Source organism: Oncorhynchus mykiss, chromosome 10 (genome assembly GCF_013265735.2).
Source record: "Oncorhynchus mykiss isolate Arlee chromosome 10, USDA_OmykA_1.1, whole genome shotgun sequence".
NCBI lineage: Eukaryota > Metazoa > Chordata > Actinopteri > Salmoniformes > Salmonidae > Oncorhynchus > Oncorhynchus mykiss.
In genome coordinates, this window is record NC_048574.1 from 26,010,357 (window position 1) to 26,034,766 (window position 24,410).

The 24,410-nt window shown below is 44.9% G+C and overlaps 1 protein-coding gene across 1 annotated transcript; it reads right to left on the reverse strand.

Moving 5' to 3' along the window:
- Positions 1-364: 364 nt before the first annotated feature.
- Positions 365-22,806, reverse strand: LOC110533542 (NADPH--cytochrome P450 reductase). Its single transcript, XM_036989952.1, is given in 17 exon segments — positions 365-822; positions 824-920; positions 3,209-3,229; positions 4,319-4,358; positions 4,865-5,010; positions 5,354-5,585; positions 5,819-5,945; positions 5,947-5,969; positions 6,900-7,081; positions 7,358-7,476; positions 8,108-8,224; positions 8,697-8,717; positions 8,719-8,783; positions 11,218-11,317; positions 11,417-11,541; positions 20,798-20,846; positions 21,593-22,806. Coding segments are annotated over 16 exon segments (1,497 nt in total). The 5' UTR covers positions 20,810-20,846; positions 21,593-22,806; the 3' UTR covers positions 365-752.
- Between the last annotated feature and the right edge of the window lie 1,604 nt (positions 22,807-24,410).

The window sequence follows — 24,410 nt, forward strand, 5'->3', positions numbered from 1 at the left end:
CCGGATGTGGAGGTCCTGGGCTGGCGTGGTTACACATGGTCTGCGGTTATGAGGTCGGTTGGAATTCTCTAAAATTACGTTGGAGGTGGCTTATGGTAGAGAAATTTAAATTAAATTCTCTGGCAACAGTTCTGGTGGACATCCCTGCAGTCTGCATGCCAATTGCACGCTCCCTCAAAATATGAGACATCTGTGGTGGCGTTGTGTTACAAAACTGCACATTTTAGAGTGGCCTTTTATTGTCCCCAGCACAAGGTGCACCTGTGTAATGATCATGCTGTTTAATAAGCATTTTTGATTATCTTGGCAAATGAGAAATGCTCACTAACAGTGAAGTAAACATTTGTGCACAACATTTGAGAGAAATAAGCTTTTTGTGTGTATGGAACATTTGTGATATTTTATTTCAGCTCATGAAACATGGGACCAACACTTTACATGTTGCATTTATATTTTGGTTCAGTGTACATGAAAGGACTGGGGGTTAGGGGTCAATTTGGAGTATGAGACCATTCCCAACAAATCTTGAATGAATTGCACTACCTCTCAGCACGAGCCTCCACAAAATGCTGTCAGTAAGATTACACACCAAAACAATAAGTACAACAAACATTCATCCATACGTCTTTCCATTTAGTGATTATGTGCTGACCTTCTAAAACAGTTCACCGTTACCACTCACCCTCCACCAGAATTAAATAGGTTAACATAGGGATTTGTGAGTGTGTGATGTAACATTAGCTTCATCTTCTTTAGCTCCACACGTCCTGAGAGTAGCAGCCCTTTGTCATCAGCTTCTTGATGTAAGCCACAGCCTGTGTGTGTGAGGCCTCCCACCTCCTCAGCAATGTCATAGAAGGCATTCTGCACGTCCCGCGCCATGTTCCGAGCATCCCTAGGAAAAGACAAGTGGCAGCCATATTTACAGAAGGCACACAATAATGATGGATTTTCCTTTTCAAAAAACCCTCAAAGCATTTACAGTGTCTTCAGAAAGTATTCACACCCACATTTTGTTGTGTTACAGCCTGAATTTAAAATTGAATAAATTGAGATTTTCTGTCACTGGCCTACACACAATACCCCATAATGTCAAAGTGGAATTATGTTTTTAGAAATATTTAGAAAGCTATAAAGAATGAAAAGCTCAAATCTCTTGAGTCAATAAGTGTTCAACCCCTTTGTTGTGGCAAGCATACATAAGTTCAGGAGTAAAAATGTGCTTAACAACTCACATAATAAGATGTATGGACTCACTGTGTGTGCAATAATAGTGTTGAACATGATTTTTGAATGACTACCTCGTCTTTGTACCCCACACATACAGATCATTGTAAGGTCCCTCAGTCAAGCAGTGAATTTCAAACACAGATTCACCACAAAGACGAGGGAGGTTTTCCAATGCTTCGCAGAGAAGGGCATCTATTGGTAGATGGATAAAAATTAAAAAGCAGACATTTGATATCCCTTTGAGCATGGTAAAGTTATTAATTACACTGTGGATGGTGTATCAATACACCTAGTCACTACAAAGATACATGCGTCCTTCCTAACTCGGCTGTGACAGGAGAAAACTGAGGATGGATCAACAACATTTTAATTACTCCACAATACTAACCTAAATGACAGAGTAAAGAAGGAAGCCTGTACAGAATACAATGTTTCCAAAACAGGCATTTTGTTTGCAACAAGGCACTAAAGTAAAACTGCAAAAAATGAGGAAAGGAAATGAACTGTCCTGAAAAGAAAGCGTTACATGTTATGTTGGATTTTTCCCAAACATCACTGAGTACCCCTCTTCATATTTTCAAGAATGGTGGTGGTTACATCATGTTATGGGTATGCTTATCTTCGGCAAGGACTAGGGAATTTGGGGGGATAAAAATAAATGGAATAGAGCTAAGCATAGGCAAATCCGAGAGGAAAACCTGGTTCAGTCTGCTTTTCAACAGACACTGGGAGACAAATTCACCTTTCAGTACGACAATAACCTTAAACACAAGGCCAAATATACACTGGAGTTGCTTACCAAGACGACATTGAATGTTCCTGAGTGGCCTAATTACAGTTTTGAAATCGGCTTGAAAATCTATGGCAAGACTTCAAAATGGCTGTCTAGCAAAGATCATCAACCAACTTAACAGAACTTGAAGAATTTTAAAAGGAATAATGTCCAAATATTGTACAATACAGGTGTGCAAAGCTCTTAGAGAGTGTAGCGGTATTTATTAGAGAGGGGTAAAGAAAGATTTTGTTTGTGCGCCAGGCAGGTATTAACCATGCCAAAAGGAAAAGAGTAGAATAGAGAGTACCACTACCAGACCCACACACATCAGCAGAAGATACTGCCTAGAGGGTAGCCTGTTTACCAGATAGCCAGTGGAGAGAAAAAAAGAATACACACCATACACAAGCCACATCACAGCACAGGGGTAACCCAAACAAGAATACCTCATACAATAATAGTAATACTAATAATGGCAGAGCAATTCAACAGCAACTTCATACAAGAACGAACCCAGTCATCAACATAGGATTTGCAATAATCTGTATTATTTTCTAGTGGATGAGTGCAGAGGGTATGAATGTGGGGGGTGTTCATCGACACAACAAAGGCCTTAAAAATGTCCACAGTCTTCTCGGCCACATGTCATTAGTACACCTCAATACAGTTCACATAACAATACACAACTTGCAAGCAACCTCCCTTTTAACTAAAATGTCCAAATACTTCTGGCAGGGCAATAATAGTCCAGCTCTAATGAACTTCAATGGGAAGTGCATTGGAAAAATAGAGAGTCTGTTGCAGGGTAAAGCACTGGAACGATAGAGGGAAGAGAAAAAGAGAAGAGAACAAGAGAGATCTTAGCTGTGGTCTTCAGGCGTGCAGGTGTACTGTCTGACTGTCCGATGGTTTGTTGGTTTGTATGTTAAAGCTTCGCAACAATGTTGCTACTAATCCATGCGATCCATAACGGGCGTGGTCCCAAACGAAAACAACCACGACCTAGAGCGATTACACCGATGATTGAGTTAAATACTCTATAAACTACACACGCTGAAAACAAACAAAACTTCTGCAGCACAGCATACACAATCAAACTGTCGCGCCACCAAAGAGCCCCTCCCCAAAGAGCTGAACGAGCTCTCTTTATTTCCTCCTTCCTTACTGCTCATGCGCTCTTAAAGTGGCAGTGCACGGTGAAGGCTCCGTGCAGATTTCGCCACACTCCTCCCCCCATGAAAAAACAATGCCTGTAGAAACAGAGAGGATGCAGGCTTTGACAGGTTCATGTTCCTGCTACACAAAACCAGGGAAGTCCTCCTCATCAGAGTCCTCCATGAAGAGGTCCTGCAGGTGTTGCTTTTGCCTGCGATCCAGCTCTTCTGCCGTAGGGTAGCAGGGCTTTAGGTCAACAACATGCACTGTCCTGACATCTTCCCCAGTGTCCTCCAAACAGACCAAGTAGTTCACCGGTCCCAACTGCTGCACTACACGGTATGGACCTTTCCATCTCGAAGCTAGCTTGGCAGTGAACTTCTTAGATGCCTTTGACAGATGATGTGAACGTACCCAGACACGAGACTGGGGTGGAAAACACACGTCTCGTCTATGTTTGTCATAGTTTCTCAGCTGTCGTTGTTTGGCTTTGGTTTTGCTGGCCTCCACTCTGGCTAGCAAGGTACGGCATCAAACGCTAGGCAGTCAGGTGAAACATTCGAACTTTGCAAGACCCTGTCCATCGGACCTTTTAGTGGTCTTCCCAGGTGGAGTTCGGCGGGAGTGACCCCAGAAGTCTCCTGCACGGCAGAGTTCAGTGCAAAGCGAAATTCTGGAAGATGCTGATCCCACCTTGTGTGCTGATCCCCCACGAATGAAGCAATCATCCCCTTCAGGGTTCGGTTTACCCTCTCCGTCAGGTTGGTCTGAGGATGGTAGGCTGTGGTCAGCTTGGCAATTACACCCCAGTAGGTACAGAGCTCTATGTATATTCCTGATATGAACTGCGGACCTCGGTCAGAGAGGATTTGGTCGGGAATCCCGAATCTGGTAAAGACCTCCCTTCTCAGAATTAGAGCAATGGCTGATGCAGTGGCTTTGCGGAGGGGAAACAACTCCACCCAGTGTGTGTAGTAGTCCACTACCACCAATAAAAATTAATTCCGCTCAGTTTTTCCCAAAAAATTATTTGTGTATTAGAAATAGCTCCGTTTTGTACATCACATTTGGCTACCAAAAAAACCTGAAAATTCAGTCCTCAAAACGCGAACTTTTTTCCAAATTAACTCCATAATATCGACTGAAAACATGGCAAACGTTGTTTAGAATCAATCCTCAAGGTGTTTTTCACATATCTCTTCGATGATATATCGTTCGTGGAAGCCTGGTTTCTCCTCTCTATCAAATGGAAAAATACTTGCACCTGGCGTTGCGCACCAATTTCGACGCAGGACACCAGGCGGACACTTGGAAAATGGAGTCTCTTATGGTCAATCTTCCAATGATATGCCTACAAATACGTCACAATGCTGCCGACATCTTGGGGAAATGGCAGAAGGTCTAAGCTTATTCCTGTCGCATTCACAGCCATATAAGGAGACATTAGAAAACAGAGCTTCAGAAATTCTGTTCATTTCCTGTTTGACGTTTCATCTTGGTTTCGCCTTTAGAATGGGGCACTCACAGACAATATCTTTGCAGATTCTGAAACTTCAGAGTGTTTTCTTTCCAAAACTGTCAATAATATGCATAGTAGAGCATCTTTTCGTGACAAAATATTGCGCTTAAAACGGGAACGTTTTTTATCCAATAATGAAATAGCGCCCCTATAGACTCAACAGGTTTTAAGGTGTGCTGTGTTACCTTCTCCTCTTGGTCTCTGGAGAAGGCCACGTTGAGCTGAATCAGCACGCCCACCTTCCCCAACTCTTCCAGTTCCTGCTGGTACATGAAGTCCTGATATCTGTGGCGACAGCCGAAGTACAGTATCGTCTCGCCGACATCCTTCCCTGATAGAAAAACAACACACTCTTTTATTTACTTATTTTATTTAACCCTTATTTTACCAGGTAAGTACACACTCTTGATGTGAAACTGTGTCACACTGGCACTCTTTTCCCTTATGCTAACATATTAAAAGATACTTGTTGAAAACAAATTCAGGTCAACCTAATTTACAGTAGAACATGGAGACTTGCTTGCTGTGGACTCCATCTATTCTATGCACAAGCCAAACACTTCTGTTTTAACAGATGTTCTTCAAAATCTCAAAATACATTTCAATTTTCCAATTCAATAAGTAGACTTAGATGCCAGACGAGGCCCAGGCTTTCTTCCTCCCTAGCTGGTTACCTTGCTCCTTCATCCAGCCTCTCTCCTGGAGGAAGCCCATGAAGGGGGCGATGCCTGTGCCGGGCCCAATCATCACCACCGGGTTGCTGGCCTTGAAGGGCAGCCGGAACTGGGACTTGCGGACGTTGTCCGTCACCACCAACTTGTTCTTCAGCCAGTTGGTGGCCACTCCCTTGAAGCTCCGCCCTGTACTGGTCTGGAACTCCACCACCACCGCACAGATGCTCACCATGTCGGAGTACACCTGACATCAAGACAATACACAGTTATTAAGTAAACATAAAGAAATGAAATAAAGAAACAAATAACTGATAAAGTGGAAACTGAACTGGCAATAACAGGTCTGCTGTTCTCCAATTCCTGGTATCATATCCTGAACTCCTATATTGCTCTCCCTTCATGGGCTCTGCTGTACAAATATATATTTCTCCCTAAAATGGACAACGTATTATTATTTTTTCTAATAGTGGGTCTCAACTCGCCAGAGGAGGCGATGGAGTAGTAGCGAGCCTGTAGGCGGGGCAGCAGCTCACACAGGTGGTCTATGGTAGGGTGGAGGGACGGCATGTCCTCCAACACAGCCAGGATGTTCCAGCACCCAGCGCTGGTACAGACCCTGACAGAGAGACACAGACAGACAACAGTTACTCTCCATTGAGTATGTTTACATACACACTAATAATTCAATGTTAAACTGATTATGGCAGAAGGCAGAGTATGGCATTCGTCATGTAAACACCTAACTCTGCTTTTCTTAATCGGCGTAAGGTCATAATGGAAGTAAGCATACGCCGATTAAAACACCTGGTTTTCTGAGCAATCTTTTCTAAATATTAGGACATGTAAACAAATTAATTGGCATTCCAGTGGTGTATTTGATCTGCACATGTGCCAGCAGCGGGTAGTGTCAGCAGCGGGTAGTGTCAGCAGCGGGTAGTGTCAGCAGCGGGTAGTGTCAGCAGCGGGTAGTGTCAGCAGCGGGTAGTGTCAGCAGCGGGTAGTGTCAGCAGCGAGTAGTGTCAGCAGCGGGTAGTGTCAGCAGCGGGTAGTGTCAGCAGCGGGTAGTGTCAGCAGCGGGTAGTGTCAGCAGCGGGTAGTGTCAGCAGCGGGTAGCGCAAGCTTCTCTCTTATGCTCGAGTGAAGTGAATTCGAAAAAACTGAAAGTATGCATCTTATAAATAGTTTTCACATACAAACTTTATATGTCTGAATCAAATAGTCTGAACAAAAATAACATGGTCACTGTAGTAGAACGTTTAATTTGATTGGTGATTTTCAGCATTCATCAAAAGTCCCATCAGGTAGACTGATGTCAGATGTGTCCACACAAACAGGATTATTAGGGAAATCGTTATTCTTGCAAAGCATGTAAACGTTTTAAACAAACTATTATATTAACCTGACTATCCACAATAATCACATTATTGTATGGATGTAACCATGCTCATTGATACAGAGCATTTACAGTTATTCAAACCTATTGACAGCATGCATTTCTGGGTGGGCAGTGGAGTGTCAGTCAGTCAGAGGTTTGAGGGGTGCCAACCTTGCCCTCGGGGGAGGCGGAGGCCATCTTGCGCAGGATGTCCTGGTCCTTGGGGTCGGTGGAGTACTGGGCCAGCTCAAACAGGACGTTGGTGCGAGGGGGGTTGGTGATGTCCAAATAGTGGGTCAGAGCCGTGCGGTACGTTGTCGGACACGGGAACGGGTGCTTCTTATTGGACTCCTCTGAAACACACACAGATGAAGAATCTTATCAGCATCATTGTTTAAGATTCAAGTTCTCTTTATTTTGAGGCCACTGCATCCATTTTGGTTGTTAATGGTGGACCACATGGTTTAGTTGACAATGTGTGCAGCAGTATCTTTCCAACCTCTAGATCATGTGCATTATATTGCAACCAAATATTATGGAAAATGCCAATGGAAAAAACAACTACTCCAATGCAAATACAGATGCAAAGTAGCTCACATCATGTCCCTGAGCCATGATTTAGAACTGACTTTCAAGGTTGTTGAGAGAGATAACAGTGTCCAGGTCGGCATCCAGGATCTGGCCTATTCTGTTCACTATTGACACGTCATTAATGGGGTAAACAGCAACGTGGTCTCCAGAGTCATATCTACAGGGAAGGAGAATGACAGGGGGAGATGGATGAACAAGACTTCCCACTGTATTTATCTAACAAGCAAATGTCATTACATATACAATATATTTACATGCTTTTTGCCAGTGTGTGAAAAATAAAATAAAATTGATTAACCAACTTGACACTTGTTAGCAGACAGAAGTAATGCAGTAGGCATAGGAAGGCAGAAATGCATTATATTTAAAGGCCCACTGCAGACAAAAATGTGATTTTCCTATGTTTTCTTTATATTTCCACACTTTGACATTGGAATAATACTGTGAAATTGTGAAAATGATAATGCCCTTTTAGTGTAAGAGCTGTTTGCAAATACTGCCTGAAATGTGGGATGGAGCTTTGGCCAGCCATCACCAGGTTGTAAATTGGTTAATAGCCCAATAAGAGAGTTCCATACCTAACAATATTTTCTGTTTTCCAGACCAGACAGTCTTAGCAAAATTCTTGCTTGGGAAATGTTTATTTTTGACCATTTTAATTGAAAACAATCACAGTAAGGTACTTAATTGTTACCCAGAAATGATTTGATATTGAGATAAAAACAACTGCATTGGACCTTTAATGGCATAGGACTTTTCATATAAAATATTAATAAAAGAGCAGATACCTGATTTGGGAGCCTGAGATGTCCAGCTCTAGATGCGTCAGATGTCGGTCGCCGGCTTGGTTCAGCTGGCGGTTAACCACTACCGTGGCCAAGGAGGGGTTCTTAGCATCAAAAGGCCTCCAATGACAAATAATACTGGAGTTATCACAAAGCCATTTCAGACAAATGGAGAAAAGTGCTACTGTTGTAAAAAAGGGTTCAATAAATAACTAACATTTGAGAGGAGATTTCTAATATTAAGGATAAAATGAAAATGAAATGATCTGAGAAGACAGGTGAAGGCACTTTGGCCAAGGTCTATAGAGGGATTTAGTTTACACCTGTCTAGTTCTCTCAGATCAGTGCAGATGAAGGAAAATATAATTTAGACTAGACTATTGAGATGCACCCTAAAAGCACACTGTCTTTGCTGTTGGCATTGGGGATATGGTGATAATCATGTCAGCGTCATGACAACAGTCATCCCTGTATTGCCCTGATCAACAATCATAATCTATTAATTCCGTTCCATGACAACACAGCTCTGTCATTACGCCTGATAGCTGAGCTCCCTACACCACTTCCTGTGTGAGTGAAGTTGTCAACTCACGGTTTCTGGGTCTCAAAGCTCGAGGCGACCCATCTCCCCAGTATACACCTTATTCATGTTGATGTCAGTTGGAAACACCAACTCGTACTGCTGGTTGCTAAAGGAGAGGAAGAAACGGACAGGTGGTTACTTCCTGCTCCGCATCTCCACCACTCATGATCACACACCTTTGAAGTCTAAAAATAACCCATCAGTGCAGCTAAGGACCGATATCAAATCAAACTTTATTTGTCACATGCGCCGAATACAACAGGTGTAGATCTTACCGTGAAATGCTTACTTACAAGCAGTGCAGATCAAGAAATCTTAAGAAAATATTTACCAAATGCACTAAAGTAAAAAATAATAAAAAGTAACACAATAGCATAACAATAACGAGGCTATATACAGGGGGTACCTGTACCGAGTCAGTGTGCGGAGGTACAGGTTAGTTGAGGTAATTTGTACATGTAGGTAGGGGTGAAGTGACTATGCATAGATAATAACAGCAAGTATCAACAAATGGAGGGGGGGGGGGGGGGGGGGGGGGGGGGGTCAATGTAAATACATGGTGACCATTTGAGATTAATTGTTCAGCAGTCTTATGGCTTGGGGGTAGAAGCTGTTAACGAGCCTTTTGGTCCTAGACGTGGCACTCCAGTACTGTTTGCCGTGAGGTAGCAGAGAAAACAGTCTATGACTTGGGTGACTGGAGTCTCTGACAATTTTATGGGCTTTCCTCTGACACCGCCTATTGTAGAAGTCCTGGATTGCAGGAAGCTTGGCTCCAGTTATGCACTGGCCCGTACACACTACCCTCTGTAGCGCCTTAGATGCCGAGCAGTTGCCATACCAGGCGGTGATTCAACCGGTCAGGATGCTCTCAATAGTGCAGCTGTAGAACTTTTTGAGGATCTGGGCACCCAGACCAAATATTTTCAGTCTCCTGAGGGGAAAAGGTTTTGTCGTGCCCTCTTCATGACTGTCTTGGTGTGTTTGGACCATGATAGATCGTTGGTGATGTGGACACCAAGGAACTTGAAACTCTCTACCCGCTCCACTGCAGCCCCATTGATGTTAATGGGGCCCTGTTCGGCCCGCCTTTTCCTGTAGTCCACAATCAGCTCCTTTGTCTTGCTCACATTGAGGGAGAGGTTGTTGTCCTGGCACCACGGCCCGTTCTCTGACCTCCCTATAGGCCGTCTCATCGTTGTCGGTGATCAGGCCTACCACTGTTGTGTCTTCTGCAAACTTAATGATGGTATTGGAGTTGTGTTTGGCCACACAGTCATGGGTGAACAGGGAGTACAGGAGGGACTAAGTACACACCCCTGGGGGGCTCAAGTGTTGAGGATCAGCGTGGCAGACATGTTATTGCCTACCCTTCCGGACGGGGGGCAGCCCGTCAGGAAGTCTAGGATTCAGTTGGAAAGGGAGGTGTTTAGTCCCAGGGTCCTTAGCTTAGTGATGAGCTTCGTGGGCACTATGGTGTTGAACAATGAGCTGTAGTCAATGAACAGCATTCTCACAGCATTCTCACATAGAATTCTCACATGTTCCTTTTGTCCATGTCGGAAAGGGCAGTGTGGAGTGCGATTGACATTGTGTCATCTGTGGATCTGTTGGGGCAGTATGATAATTGGAGTGGGTCTAGGGTATCTGGGAGGATGCTGTTGATGTGAGCCATGACCAGCCTTGCAAAGCACTTCATGGCTACCAAAGTGAGTGTTATAGGGGCGGTAATCATTTAGGCAGGTTACCTTCGCTTCCTTTGGCACAGGGACTATGGTGGTCTGCTTGAAACATGTAAGTATTACAGACACGGTCAGGGAGAGGTTGAAAATGTCAGTGAAGACACTTGCCAGTTGATCCGCGCATGCTTTGAGTATACGTCCTGGTAATCCGTCTGGATATGGTCAGCCACATACGCTTTTAGTGGGGTTCGCTCTCTGTGATGCAAATGCTATGATGCATGTGCGTATGGTAAAAGGGTTGGATGCCATGCAGAGCAGAGTGAAAAGCCTCAAAGCACAGGGGAGACATTCATGTCAAGCACTATTATGCATGCAAACAGAATTTGAAATGGAAATGTGCCGTTGTTTAACCAAATGTGTTAACCAGGTTTGTTATTTGCAGTTGAAGCTTTGTGGTTGTTTTTCTGAAAACATGCAAACAATGTCAGGGTCTATCAAACATGACTTAATCAATTGTTTACTATATCTGATATGTCCAGGATTCATAGCTGGTGATATTACCAAGATCCCTTGTTCTGTATTGAATTGGAATACAAAGTAAAACATTATGGGCTGGTTTCCCAGACACAGATTAAGTCTAGTCCTGGACTATAAAGCTTTTCAATGGAGAATCTCAATTGAGAATATTTTTTTATCCTGAACTAGGCTTAATTTGTTTCTGGGAAACCAGCCCTCTGGGTCATTAAAAAAAATGTATAAAAGGATGTACATCTGCTCCTAGAGCTCCATAGTAAATATCTCTACTTGGCAACCAGTTTGACCAGGAGAAAGAGGGGGGGGTAGCCAACTAGCTATTAACTGGTGTTATCTCCTGTGGCCTCCACCCCAAAGTGTTCACACACAGCAGGCCAGAACTGCTCCTTCCATGATATAAAGTCTTCCTCAAGGCTGGGGAAGAGGGTAAGACAGACATAGAACACAGTCATAGGATATTTTGATAAGATAAAAACATACATATTTATGAATATGGATTCATTTATTACTCACGTGCCATCATCGTCTCCCATTCCCAGGTCATAGATCTTCCTGCCACCCAGCTCTTCCAGTTTCTTGTCAGTATACTTTCCCATTGCATTGAAGTGCTCATATGTTTTATTCCCCAAGCCAAACACCTGCACAGTTCAAAGGCAGATGCTATCAGCTATCATAGTAGATCAAAATGAATTAACTACATATAAATGTAAAGCTTCCATGATATACAGTACCAGTCAAAAGTTTGGACACACCTACTCATTACAGGGTTTTTCTTTATTTTTACTATTTTCTACATTGTAGAATAATAGTGAAGACATCAAAACTATTAAATAACACATTTGGAATCATGTAGTAACCAAAAAAGTGTTAAATAAATCAAAATATATTACACATTTGAGATTTTTCAAAGTAGCCACCCTTTGCCTTGATGACAGCTTTACATACTATTGGCATTCTCTCAACCAGCTATTATTGTCATGTATTGTCATGTTGTGTCTTTCTGTCCTTTCCTTTCACCCTGTCTCCCTCTGCTGGTCGTACTAGGTTACCGTTTCTGTCCCTCTTTCCCCCAGCTGTTCCTTGTCTTCTCTGACTACCTCATTCACCCCTTTTCCCACCTGTTCCCTTTTTCCCTCTGATTAGGTCCCTATATCTCTCTCTGTTTCTGCTCCTGTCTTTGTCGGATTCTTGTTTGTGTGTCTCATGCCTGAACCAGACTATCATCGTGTTTGCTGCAACCTTGTCCTGTCCTGTCGGAATCTACCTGTCCATCTGAGCCCACGTGTGTTTATCATTAAAGAAACTCTGTTTGTTAATTCGCTTTTGGGTCCTCATTCACGCTCCTGACAGAAGAATCCGACCAAGAATGGACCCAGCGACTTCGGATCCTCTCCACTCAGCCGTCGAGATCCAGGGAGCGATGCTAGGCAGACACGAGCAGGAATTGTCTGCTGCTCGACATGCCATTGAGACCCTGGCCACCCAAGTCTCCAACCTCACAGAACAGGTTCACCATCTCCGCCTCGATCCACCGGCCACTTCCAGGGCTTTCGAATCTCCGGAGCCCAGAATCAATAACCCGCCGTGTTACTCTGGGGAGCCCACTGAATGCCGCTCGTTCCTCACCCAGTGTGATATTGTGTTTTCTCTCCAGCCCAACACTTACGCCAGGAGCACTGCTCGTGTCGCCTACGTCATATCTCTCCTTACTGGACGGGCTCGTGAGTGGGGCACGGCAATCTGGGAGGCAAGGGCTGAGTGTACTAACCAGTATCAGGACTTTAAGGAGGAGATGATACGGGTTTTTGATCGATCTGTTTTTGGGGAGGAGGCTTCCAGGGCCCTGTCTTCCCTATGTCAAGGCAATCGATCCATAACAGACTACTCTATTGAGTTTCGCACTCTTGCTGCCTCCAGTGGCTGGAACGAGCCGGCTTTGCTCGCTCGTCTTCTGGAGGGTCTCCGCGCAGAGGTAAAGGATGAGATTCTCTCCCGGGAGGTTCCTTCCAGCGTGGATTCCTTGATTGAACTCGCTATTCGCATTGAGCGACGGGTTGATCTTCGTCACCGAGCTCGTGGAAAGGAGCTCGCGCTCTCCGTTGCCCCCCTCTCCGCATCACTACCATCTTCCTCTGCCGGCTCGGGAGCTGAGCCTATGCAGCTGGGAGGTATCCGCATCTCGACTAAGGAGAGGGAACGGAGAATCACCAACCGCCTCTGTCTCTATTGCGGTTCTGCTGGTCATTTTGTCACTTCATGTCCAGTAAAAGCCAGAGCTCATCAGTAAGCGGAGGGCTACTGGTGAGCGCTACTACTCCTGTCTCTCCTTCAAGATCCTGCACTACCTTGTCGGTCCATCTACGCTGGACCGGTTCGTCAGCTTCCTGCAGTGCCTTAATAGACTCTGGGGCGGAGGGCTGTTTTATGGACGAGACCTGGGCTCGGGAACATGACATTCCTCTCAGACAGTTAAGGGAGTCCACGGCCTTGTTCGCCCTGGATGGTAGTCCTCTCCCCAGGATTCAGCGTGAGACGCTACCTTTAACCCTCACTGTTTCTGGTAATCATAGCGAAACCATTTCTTTTTTAATTTTTCGTTCACCTTTTACACCTGTTGTTTTGGGCCATCCCTGGCTAGTTTGTCATAATCCTTCCATTAATTGGTCTAGTAATTCTATCCTCTCCTGGAACGTCTCTTGTCATGTGAAATGTTTAATGTCTGCTATCCCTCCTGTTTCCTCTGTCTCTTCTTCACAGGAGGAGCCTGGTGATTTGACAGGGGTGCCGGAGGAATATCACGATCTGCGCACGGTGTTCAGTCGGTCCAGGGCCACCTCTCTTCCTCCACACCGGTCGTATGATTGTAGTATTGATCTCCTTCCGGGAACCACTCCCCCCCGGGGTAGACTATACTCTCTGTCGGCTCCCGAACGTAAGGCTCTCGAGGATTATTTGTCTGTAGCTCTTGACGCCGGTACCATAGTCCCCTCCTCCTCTCCCGCCGGAGCGGGGTTTTTTTTTGTCAAGAAGAAGGACGGGTCTCTGCGCCCCTGCATAGATTATCGAGGGCTGAATGACATAACAGTGAAGAATCGTTATCCGCTTCCTCTTATGTCTTCAGCCTTCGAGATCCTGCAGGGAGCCAGGTTTTTCACTAAGTTGGACCTTCGTAACGCTTACCATCTCGTGCGCATCAGGGAGGGGGACGAGTGGAAGACGGCGTTTAACACTCCGTTAGGGCACTTTGAATACCGGGTTCTTCCTTTCGGCCTCGCTAACGCTCCAGCTGTCTTTCAGGCATTAGTCAATGATGTCCTGAGAGACATGCTGAACATCTTTGTTTTCGTTTACCTTGACGATATCCTGATTTTTTCACCGTCACTCCAGATTCATGTTCAGCACGTTCGACGTGTCCTCCAGCGCCTTTTAGAGAATTGTCTTTTTGTGAAGGCTGAGAAGTGCACTTTTCATGCCTCCTCCGTCACATTTCTCGGTTCTGTTATTTCCGCTGAAGGCATTAAGATGGATCCCGCTAAGGTCCAAGCTGTCATTGATTGGCCCGCCCCTAAGTCACGCATCGAGCTGCAGCGCTTTCTCGGCTTCGCGAACTTCTATCGTCGTTTCATCCGTAATTTCGGTCAGGTGGCAGCTCCTCTCACAGCCCTTACTTCTGTCAAGACGTGCTTTAAGTGGTCCGTTTCCGCCCAGGGAGCTTTTGATCTCCTCAAGAATCGTTTTACATCCGCTCCTATCCTTGTTACACCTGACGTCTCTAGACAGTTCGTTGTCGAGGTTGACGCGTCAGAGGTGGGCGTGGGAGCCATTCTTTCTCAGCGCTCCCTCTCTGACGACAAGGTCCACCCATGCGCGTATTTTTCTCATCGCCTGTCGCCGTCGGAACGTAACTATGATGTGGGAAACCGCGAACTGCTCGCCATCCGGTTAGCCCTAGGCGAATGGCGACAGTGGTTGGAGGGGGCGACCGTTCCTTTTGTCGTTTGGACTGACCATAGGAACCTTGAGTACATCCGTTCTGCCAAACGACTTAATGCGCGTCAGGCGCTGTTTTTCGCTCGTTTCGAGTTCGTGATTTCTTATCGTCCGGGCTCTAAGAACACCAAGCCTGATGCTTTATCTCGTCTCTTCAGTTCTTCAGTAGCCTCCACTGACCCCGAGGGGATTCTCCCTGAGGGGCGTGTTGTCGGGTTGACTGTCTGGGGAATTGAGAGGCAGGTAAAGCAAGCGCTCACTCACACTCCGTCGCCGCGCGCTTGTCCTAGGAACCTTCTTTTCGTTCCCGTTCCTACTCGTCTGGCCGTTCTTCAGTGGGCTCACTCTGCCAAGTTAGCCGGCCACCCTGGCGTTCGGGGTACGCTTGCTTCCATTCGCCAGCGTTTTTGGTGGCCCACCCGGGAGCATGACACGCGTCGTTTCGTGGCTGCTTGTTCGGTCTGCGCGCAGACTAAGTCCGGTAACTCTCCTCCTGCCGGCCGTCTCAGGCCGCTTCCCATTCCCTCTCGACCGTGGTCTCACATCGCCTTAGATTTTGTCACCGGACTGCCTTCGTCAGCGGGGAAGACTGTTATTCTTACGGTTGTCGATAGGTTCTCTAAGGCGGCTCATTTCATTCCCCTTGCTAAGCTTCCTTCTGCTAAAGAGACGGCACAAATCATCATCGAGAATGTTTTCAGAATTCATGGCCTTCCGTCAGACGTCGTTTCGGACAGAGGTCCGCAATTCACGTCTCAATTTTGGAGGGAGTTTTGCCGTTTGATTGGGGCTTCCGTCAGTCTCTCTTCCGGCTTTCACCCCCAGTCTAACGGTCAAGCAGAACGGGCCAATCAGACTATTGGTCGCATCTTACGCAGTCTTTCTTTTCGCAACCCTGCGTCTTGGTCAGAACAGCTCCCCTGGGCAGAATACGCCCACAACTCGCTTCCTTCGTCTGCGACCGGGCTATCTCCTTTTCAGAGTAGCCTCGGGTACCAGCCTCCGCTGTTCTCATCTCAGTTCGCCGAGTCCAGCGTCCCCTCCGCTCAGGCTTTTGTCCAACGTTGCGAGCGCACCTGGAAGAGGGTCAGGTCTGCACTTTGCCGTTATAGGACGCAGACTGTGAGGGCTGCTAATAAGCGTAGAACTAAGAGTCCTAGATATTGTCGCGGTCAGAGAGTTTGGCTCTCCACTCAGAACCTTCCCCTTAAGACGGCTTCTCGCAAGTTGACCCCGCGGTTCATTGGTCCGTTCCGTATTTCTCGGGTCATTAATCCTGTCGCAGTTCGACTTCTTCTTCCGCGATACCTTCGTCGCGTCCACCCGGTCTTCCATGTCTCCTGTATCAAGCCCGTTCTTCGCGCCCCCGCTCGTCTTCCCCCCCCCCCCCCCCATCCTTGTCGAGGGCGCACCCATCTACAGGGCCCGTAGGATTTTGGACATGCGTCCTCGGGGCCGTGGTCACCAGTACCTCGTAGATTGGGAGGGGTACGGTCCTGAGGAGAGGAGTTGGGTTCCCTCTCGGGACGTGCTGGACCGTGCGCTGATCGAGTATTTCCTCCGTTGCCGCCAGGTTTCCTCCTCGAGTGCGCCAGGAGGCGCTCGGTGAGTGGGGGGGTACTGTCATGTATTGTCATGTTGTGTCTTTCTGTCCTTTCCTTTCACCCTGTCTCCCTCTGCTGGTCGTACTAGGTTACCGTTTCTGTCCCTCTTTCCCCCAGCTGTTCCTTGTCTTCTCTGACTACCTCATTCACCCCTTTTCCCACCTGTTCCCTTTTTCCCTCTGATTAGGTCCCTATATCTCTCTCTGTTTCTGCTCCTGTCTTTGTCGGATTCTTGTTTGTGTGTCTCATGCCTGAACCAGACTATCATCGTGTTTGCTGCAACCTTGTCCTGTCCTGTCGGAATCTACCTGTCCATCTGAGCCCACGTGTGTTTATCATTAAAGAAACTCTGTTTGTTAATTCGCTTTTGGGTCCTCATTCACGCTCCTGACAATTATGGCAAGAACAGCTGTCACGCACTGACCTTAGAGAGACTTTTTATGTCTCTATTTGGTTTGATCAGGGTGTGATTTGGGTGGGCATTCTATGTTCTGTTTTCTATGTTTTTGTATTTCTCTGTTTTGGCCGGGTATGGTTCTCAATCAGGGACAGCTGTCTATCGTTGTCTCTGATTGGGAATCATACTTAGGCAGCCTTTTTTCCCTTTTGTCATTGTGGGAAGTTGTCTTTGTTTGGGGTATTATAGCCCTTGTAAGCTTCACGTTGTTTTTGTTGGCGTCATTTTAACAAATAAAATAAAATGTACACTCACCACATTGCACCTTGGTCTCATTCCGACGACGGCCGTGACAACAGCTTAAATAAGCAAAGAGCAACGACAGTCCATCATTACTTTAAGACATGAAGGTCAGTCAATCAGGAAAATTTCTTTAAGTGCAGTCGCAAAAAACATCAAGCGCTATGATGAAACTCTCATGAGGACCGACACAGGAAAAGAAGACCCAGAGTTACCTCTGCTGCAGAGGGTAAGTTCATTCGAGTTACCAGCCTCAGAAATTGCTTCACAGAGTTCAAGTAACAGACACATCTCAAAATAAACTGTACAGAGGAGACTGCGTGAAATCAGGTCTTAGTGGTCAAATTGCTGCAAAGAAACCACTACTAAAGGACACCAATTAGAAGAAGAGACTTCCTTGGGCCAAGAAACACGAGCAATGGACATTAGCAATGGACACTGCCCTTCGTTCTGATGAGTCCAAATTTGAGATTTTTGGTTCCAACCTCCATGTCTTTGTGAGATGCAGAATAGGTGAACGGATGATCTCTGCATGTGTGGTTCTCACCGTGAAGTATGGAGGAGGAGGTGTGATGGTGCTTTGCTAGTGACACTGTCAGTGATATATTTAGAATTCAAGGCACACTTAACCAGCATGGCTACCAGAGCATTCTGCAGTGATACGCCATTCCATCTCGTTTGCGCTTAGTGGGACTATAATTTGTTTTTCAACAGGACAACAACCCAACACACCTTCAGGCTGTGTAAGGTCTATTTGACCAAGAAGGAGAGTGATGGAGTGCTGCATCAGATGACCTGGCCTCCACAATCACCTGACCTCAACCCAATTCTGATGATTTTGGGATGAGTTGGACCACAGAGTGAAGGAAAAGCAGCCAACAAGTGCTCAGCATATGTGGGAACTCCTTCAAGACTTGGAAAAGCATTCCAGGTGAGGCTGGTTGAGAGAATCTCAAGAGTGTGCAAAGCTGTCATCAAGGCAAAGGGTGGCTAGTTTGAATAATCTCAAATATTTTTGGATTTGTTAACCACTTTTTTGGTTACCACATGATTCAATGTGTTATTTCATAGTTTTGATGTCTTCACTATTATTCTACAATATAGAAAATAGTAAAAAAATAAAGAAAAACCCTTGAATGAGTAGGTGTGTCCAAACTTTTGACTGGTACTGTAGGTCAGGTAGGGCCTATATCATGATGCAAACCTGAGTTGACTGTAAATGCAGTAATACCCTATCTCCTCTTGTCCAAGCTGTACATTTTGTCACGCCCTGACCTTAGAGATTATTTTATTCTCTATTTTGGTTAGGTCAGGGTGTGACTAGGGTGGGTAGTCTAGTTTTTTCATTTCTATGTTGGCCTGGTATGGTTCCCAATCAGAGGCAGCTGTCTATCGTTGTCTCTGATTGGGGGATCATATTTAGGCAGCCTTTTCCCAGTTTTTTTGTGGGACCTTGTTTTTTGTGTAGCTGCCTGTGAGCAGCCCAGAACGTCACGTTTCGTTTTCTTCTATATTGTTTTTGGTGAGTTTCATATTCATTAAACATGTGAAACTCTAAGTACGCTGCGCCTTGGTCCATTCATTCAGACGATCGTGACCCATTTCCTCAATTACACCATATGGCTCAGATCTGTAATGTTATATACAATTCAATACATTTTACAACACATTAAGCACTCAGGCCACTACTCTACAACACAAAATCCATGTGAATGTACAGGGCATTGCGAAAGTATTCGGCCCCCTTGAACTTTGCGACCTTTTGCCACATTTCAGGCTTCAAACATAAAGATATAAAACTGTATTTTTTTGTGAAGAATCAACAACAAGTGGGACACAATCATGAAGTGGAACGACATTTATTGGATATTTCAAACTTTTTTAACAAATCAAAAACTGAAAAATTGGGCGTGCAAAATTATTCAGCCCCTTTACTTTCAGTGCAGCAAACTCTCTCCAGAAGTTCAGTGAGGATCTCTGAATGATCCAATGTTGACCTAAATGACTAATGATGATAAATACAATCCACCTGTGTTTAATCAAGTCTCCGTATAAATGCACCTGCACTGTGATAGTCTCAGAGGTCCATTAAAAGCGCAGAGAGCATCATGAAGAACAAGGAACACACCAGGCAGGTCCGAGATACTGTTGTGAAGAAGTTTAAAGCCGGATTTGGATACAAAAGATTTCCCAAGCTTTAAACATCCCAAGGAGCACTGTGCAAGCGATAATATTGAAATGGAAGGAGTATCAGACCACTGCAAATCTACCAAGACCTGGCCGTCCCTCTAAACTTTCAGCTCATACAAGGAGAAGACTGATCAGAGATGCAGCCAAGAGGCCCATGATCACTCTGGATGAACTGCAGAGATCTACAGCTGAGGTGGGAGACTCTGTCCATAGGACAACAATCAGTCGTATATTGCACAAATCTGGCCTTTATGGAAGAGTGGCAAGAAGAAAGCCATTTCTTAAAGATATCCATAAAAAGTGTTGTTTAAAGTTTGCCACAAGCCACCTGGGAGACACACTAAACATGTGGAAGAAGGTGCTCTGGTCAGATGAAACCAAAATTGAACTTTTTGGCAACAATGCAAACCGTTATGTTTTGCGTAAAAGCAACACAGCTCATCACCCTGAACACACCATCCCCACTGTCAAACATGGTGGTGGCAGCATCATGGTTTGGGCCTGCTTTTCTTCAGCAGGGACAGGGAAGATGGTTAAAATTGATGGGAAGATGGATGGAGCCAAATACAGGACCATTCTGGAAGAAAACCTGATGGAGTCTGCAAAAGACCTGAGACTGGGACGGAGATTTGTCTTCCAACAAGACAATGATCCAAAACATAAAGCAAAATCTACAATGGAATGGTTCAAAAATAAACATATCCAGGTGTTAGAATGGCCAAGTCAAAGTCCAGACCTGAATCCAATCGAGAATCTGTGGAAAGAACTGAAAACTGCTGTTCACAAATGCTCTCCATCCAACCTCACTGAGCTCGAGCTGTTTTGCAAGGAGGAATGGGAAAAAATGTCAGTCTCTCGATGTGCAAAACTGATAGAGACATACCCCAAGCGACTTACAGCTGTAATCGCAGCAAAAGGTGGCGCTACAAAGTATTAACTTAAGGGGGCTGAATAATTTTGCACGCCCAATTTTTCAGTTTTTGATTTGTTAAAAAAGTTTGAAATATCCAATAAATGTTGTTCCACTTCATGATTGTGTCCCACTTGTTGTTGATTCTTCACAAAAAAATACAGTTTTATATCTTTATGTTTGAAGCCTGAAATGTGGCAAAAGGTCGCAAAGTTCAAGGGGGAAACTGACTACAGCGCCTTGTCTATAAGTGTATCAGTGTTTTGTTACTTTTCATGTTTTGTGCTGATTATGGACCCCAGGAAATGTAGCTGCTGCTTCTGCAAAAGCTAATATCGCCCATATATACCCTGACTAGAAACCACATGTTTTAATATGACAGTCACCAAAGCAAGTTAAGTGGCATACAGCTTACATATCCATTTACTAAATAAATAGACATAATTTTGTCTAAACTAATTGCTTTCTACATATGACACAGCATTTAGCATAAAGCTACTAACCGTTTTCTTCATTTTCTCAATGAAGCTAGTTTCTCGCTGTGGGGTGACTCTGGAGAAAAAGACAAAACAGATGTTAAAGGAAAACATCCACATGTTAACTTAGTCATTCAATCTACTAAATGGCTATTACACTGCCTCGTAAATAAGAGGCCATTTGAGGAGGGAGAGTAGAACATGTTTTTTACTCTGGCATTCTGAACCCCTTCTGACCCCATGGGAGAGATTTTCGTATGAGTCACACCCACTTGCTAACATGTACCACAGTACTGAAATCCCTTCACAAGTCATGGAAAAGCAGAACAGAAATAGCTCAGTTGATCATTGGTAAAAACTTTGAACAAAGACAGTAACTGCGTGTAAAACTCACCAATGAAAATTACATGTCAATTGTCAATTAAATGTGTGCTCCTTAGCAAAGAGGAGCATTTCAAGTTATGCGCTTGAAACATAGAATTATCAAGAGGAAGTCCTTCAAGAAGTGACAATTGTTGCATGTGGTGAAAGTATCTTAAGTAAACAGTTTGGCTACTTGTACTGCACACACCTGTAATTCAGACTATAGCCTTTTTGATGACAGGATATCATAATCATAACATTCTGCAACATTGATTGATTTCTAAAACACTGGTAAGCAGCCTGGGAAGCTGACGTGCAAATGAGCTAATCAAGTCTAATCTTTTGCAACAGTAACACACATTTCCCTGAAGAGCATTAACATGATAGACAGTGAAGAGAGCATAGTTGAACAAGCTGTCACACACACACACACACACAGAGAGAGAGAGAGCGACTAACCTGGCTGCTGCTACCTGTCTTTCTTTGGGCTGAGGGAACACACATCCCGTGGCTAGAGGCAGTGTTCTCCAGCGCCCCACAGAACACTTGTCTGATCCACAGTGGGACACAATCCAATAAAGCAGTTGCGGAAGAAGCCTCCTCAGGACGGACTAAGGGCTGGCCTCTCCACAGTGAATTATGCCGATGCAGGAGCGAATCTGTCTCTCACTGAACATATCGGGTTTTGGTGGTGCGGAGGGGAGGGGAGCCAGGGGATAACACAGAGGGAGAGAGGCAGATGAGAAAGAGAGAGTGAGGAGAAAGATCAAGAGGAAAAGGGAGAGAGGAAAGAGAAACCACTCATGACCAATAATTCCTTGAAGTATTTACATTGTATATAACTTACAAGTAACAGCGTAACCATCATCCATGTACATTTAGTTGTTTATTTATTAGCCATTCTCTCTTTTTATTTTTTATAATATTATTTATCCTCATTGCATTGTACTGTCTGGGAACCAACACAATAAACACTCAAATCAACAAAAACATGGTTAAACATAAATTAAAAACAACACCAAATCTTCCTCCACAGTAACTAAACAAAACAACCTCTGAATACCCCATATGCTCATAAACAGCCCAATGTTATTAACCAGTTTGTAATAGGAAAACTCAACCCTCAGTCGCGCTGCCAACATCCCCTCCAACATGCCCACCACGTCCCCAGACCCCTGTCCCCGAATACTGTTCTTTCGTGTCTTCCAAATTGCTAATTTACAAAGTTAAGTAAGAGAACTAAACCCCTTCGACTAAACCTGTACTTTGGCCCAAATATAAACTGTTGGGAAGAGAGAACCTCTCCCATAGCTGAGAACCAGCTAGTGATCAGGTCAATCATCCTGACCAACCTGGGACTCACAGGTGGACACCCCTCCCCAACAGTAGGCTCCAGGTGTACCAGATGCATATTGGTGGTTATAGCTCCATGTATTATCCTCCATTGGAGGTCAGCTGTCCTCTTATAAATAGGCAGTTTATAAAACGACCGCCAACAGCCTTTTGGGGAGGCACCTGGACCAAACTGTCAGATGTGTGCGTACTGGTAGTGAAGTCAGGTGCAGGAGAGCAGAGATTTGTGAACAGGCGCGCACTTTATTTAGGCAAAAGTGCAAAACACGCAAAACAGTCACAAGAATTATGTTTAACTTCATTGGGATAGGGGGCAGTATTTTCACGTCCGGATGAAAAGCATGTCCAAAGTAAACTGCCTGCTACTCAGGCCCAGAAGCTAAAATATGTATATATATGCATTAGTAGATTTGGATAGAAAACACTCAGAAGTTTCTAAAACTGTTTGAATGATGTCTGTGAGTATAACAGAACTTATTTGGCAGGCGAAACCCCGAGGACAAACATTCAGAATTGTGTTTTTAGGTCACTCTTTTCAATGGGTTTTCATTAGGAATCCAGATTTCTAAGGGACTTGCTTGCAGTTCCTATTGCTTCCACTGGATGTCAAGTCTTTAGAAATTGGTTGAGGTTTTTCCTTTGAGAAATGAAGAAGTAGCACTGTTAAAAACGAGGGTAGAGAGAAGTGTACTCTGTTAGAGGCGTGTGACCTGAAAGCTCGCTACACTTTGTTTTCCTCTGGTATTGAACACAGTTTATCCCGTCTTCAATTTGATCAATTATTTACGTAAAAAAATACCTAAAGTTGTATTAGGAAAGTTGTTTGAAATGTTTGGACAAAGATTACAGGTAACTTATGAGATATTTTGTAGTCATGTTGTGCGAGTTGGAACCGGTGTTTTTCTGGATCAAACACACCAAATAAATGGACATTTTGGATATACACTGCTCAAAAAAATAAAGGGAACACTAAAATAACACATCCTAGATCTGAATGAATGAAATATTCTTATTAAATACTTTTTTCTTTACATAGTTGAATGTGCTGACAACAAAATCACACAAAAATGATCAATGGAAATCAAATTTATCAACCCATGGAGGTCTGGATTTGGAGTCACACTCAAAATTAAAGTGGAAAACCACACTGCAGGCTGATCCAACTTTGATGTAATGTCCTTAAAACAAGTCAAAATGAGGCTCAGTAGTGTGTGTGGCCTCCACGTGCCTGTATGACCTCCCTACAACGCCTGGGAAGGCTCCTGATGAGGTGGCGGATGGTCTCCTGAGGGATCTCCTCCCAGACCTGGACAAAAACATCCGCCAACTCCTGGACAGTCTGTGGTGCAACGTGGCGTTGGTGGATGGAGCGAGACATGATGTCCCAGATGTGCTCAATTGGATTCAGGTCTGGGGAACGGGCGGGCCAGTACATAGCATCAATGCCTTCCTCTTGCAGGAACTGCTGACACACTCCAGCCACATGAGGTCTAGCATTGTCTTGCATTAGGAGGAACCCAGGGCCAACCGCACCAACATATGGTCTAACAAGGGGTCTGAGGATCTCATCTCGGTACCTAATGGCAGTCAGGCTACCTCTGGTGAACACATGGAGGGCTGTGCGGCCCCCCAAAGAAATGCCACCCCACACCATGACTGACCCACCGCAAAACCGCTCATGCTGGAGGATGTTGCAGGCAGCAGAACGTTCTCCATGGCATCTCCTGACTGTCACATGTGCTCAGTGTGAACCTGCTTTCATCTGTGAAGAGCACAGGGCGCCAGTGGCGAATTTGCCAATCTTGGTGTTCTCTGGCAAATGAAAAACGTCCTGCACGGTGTTGGGCTGTAAGCACAACCCCCACCTGTGGAAGTCGGGCCCTCATACCACCCTCATGGAGTCTGTTTCGGACCGTTTGAGCAG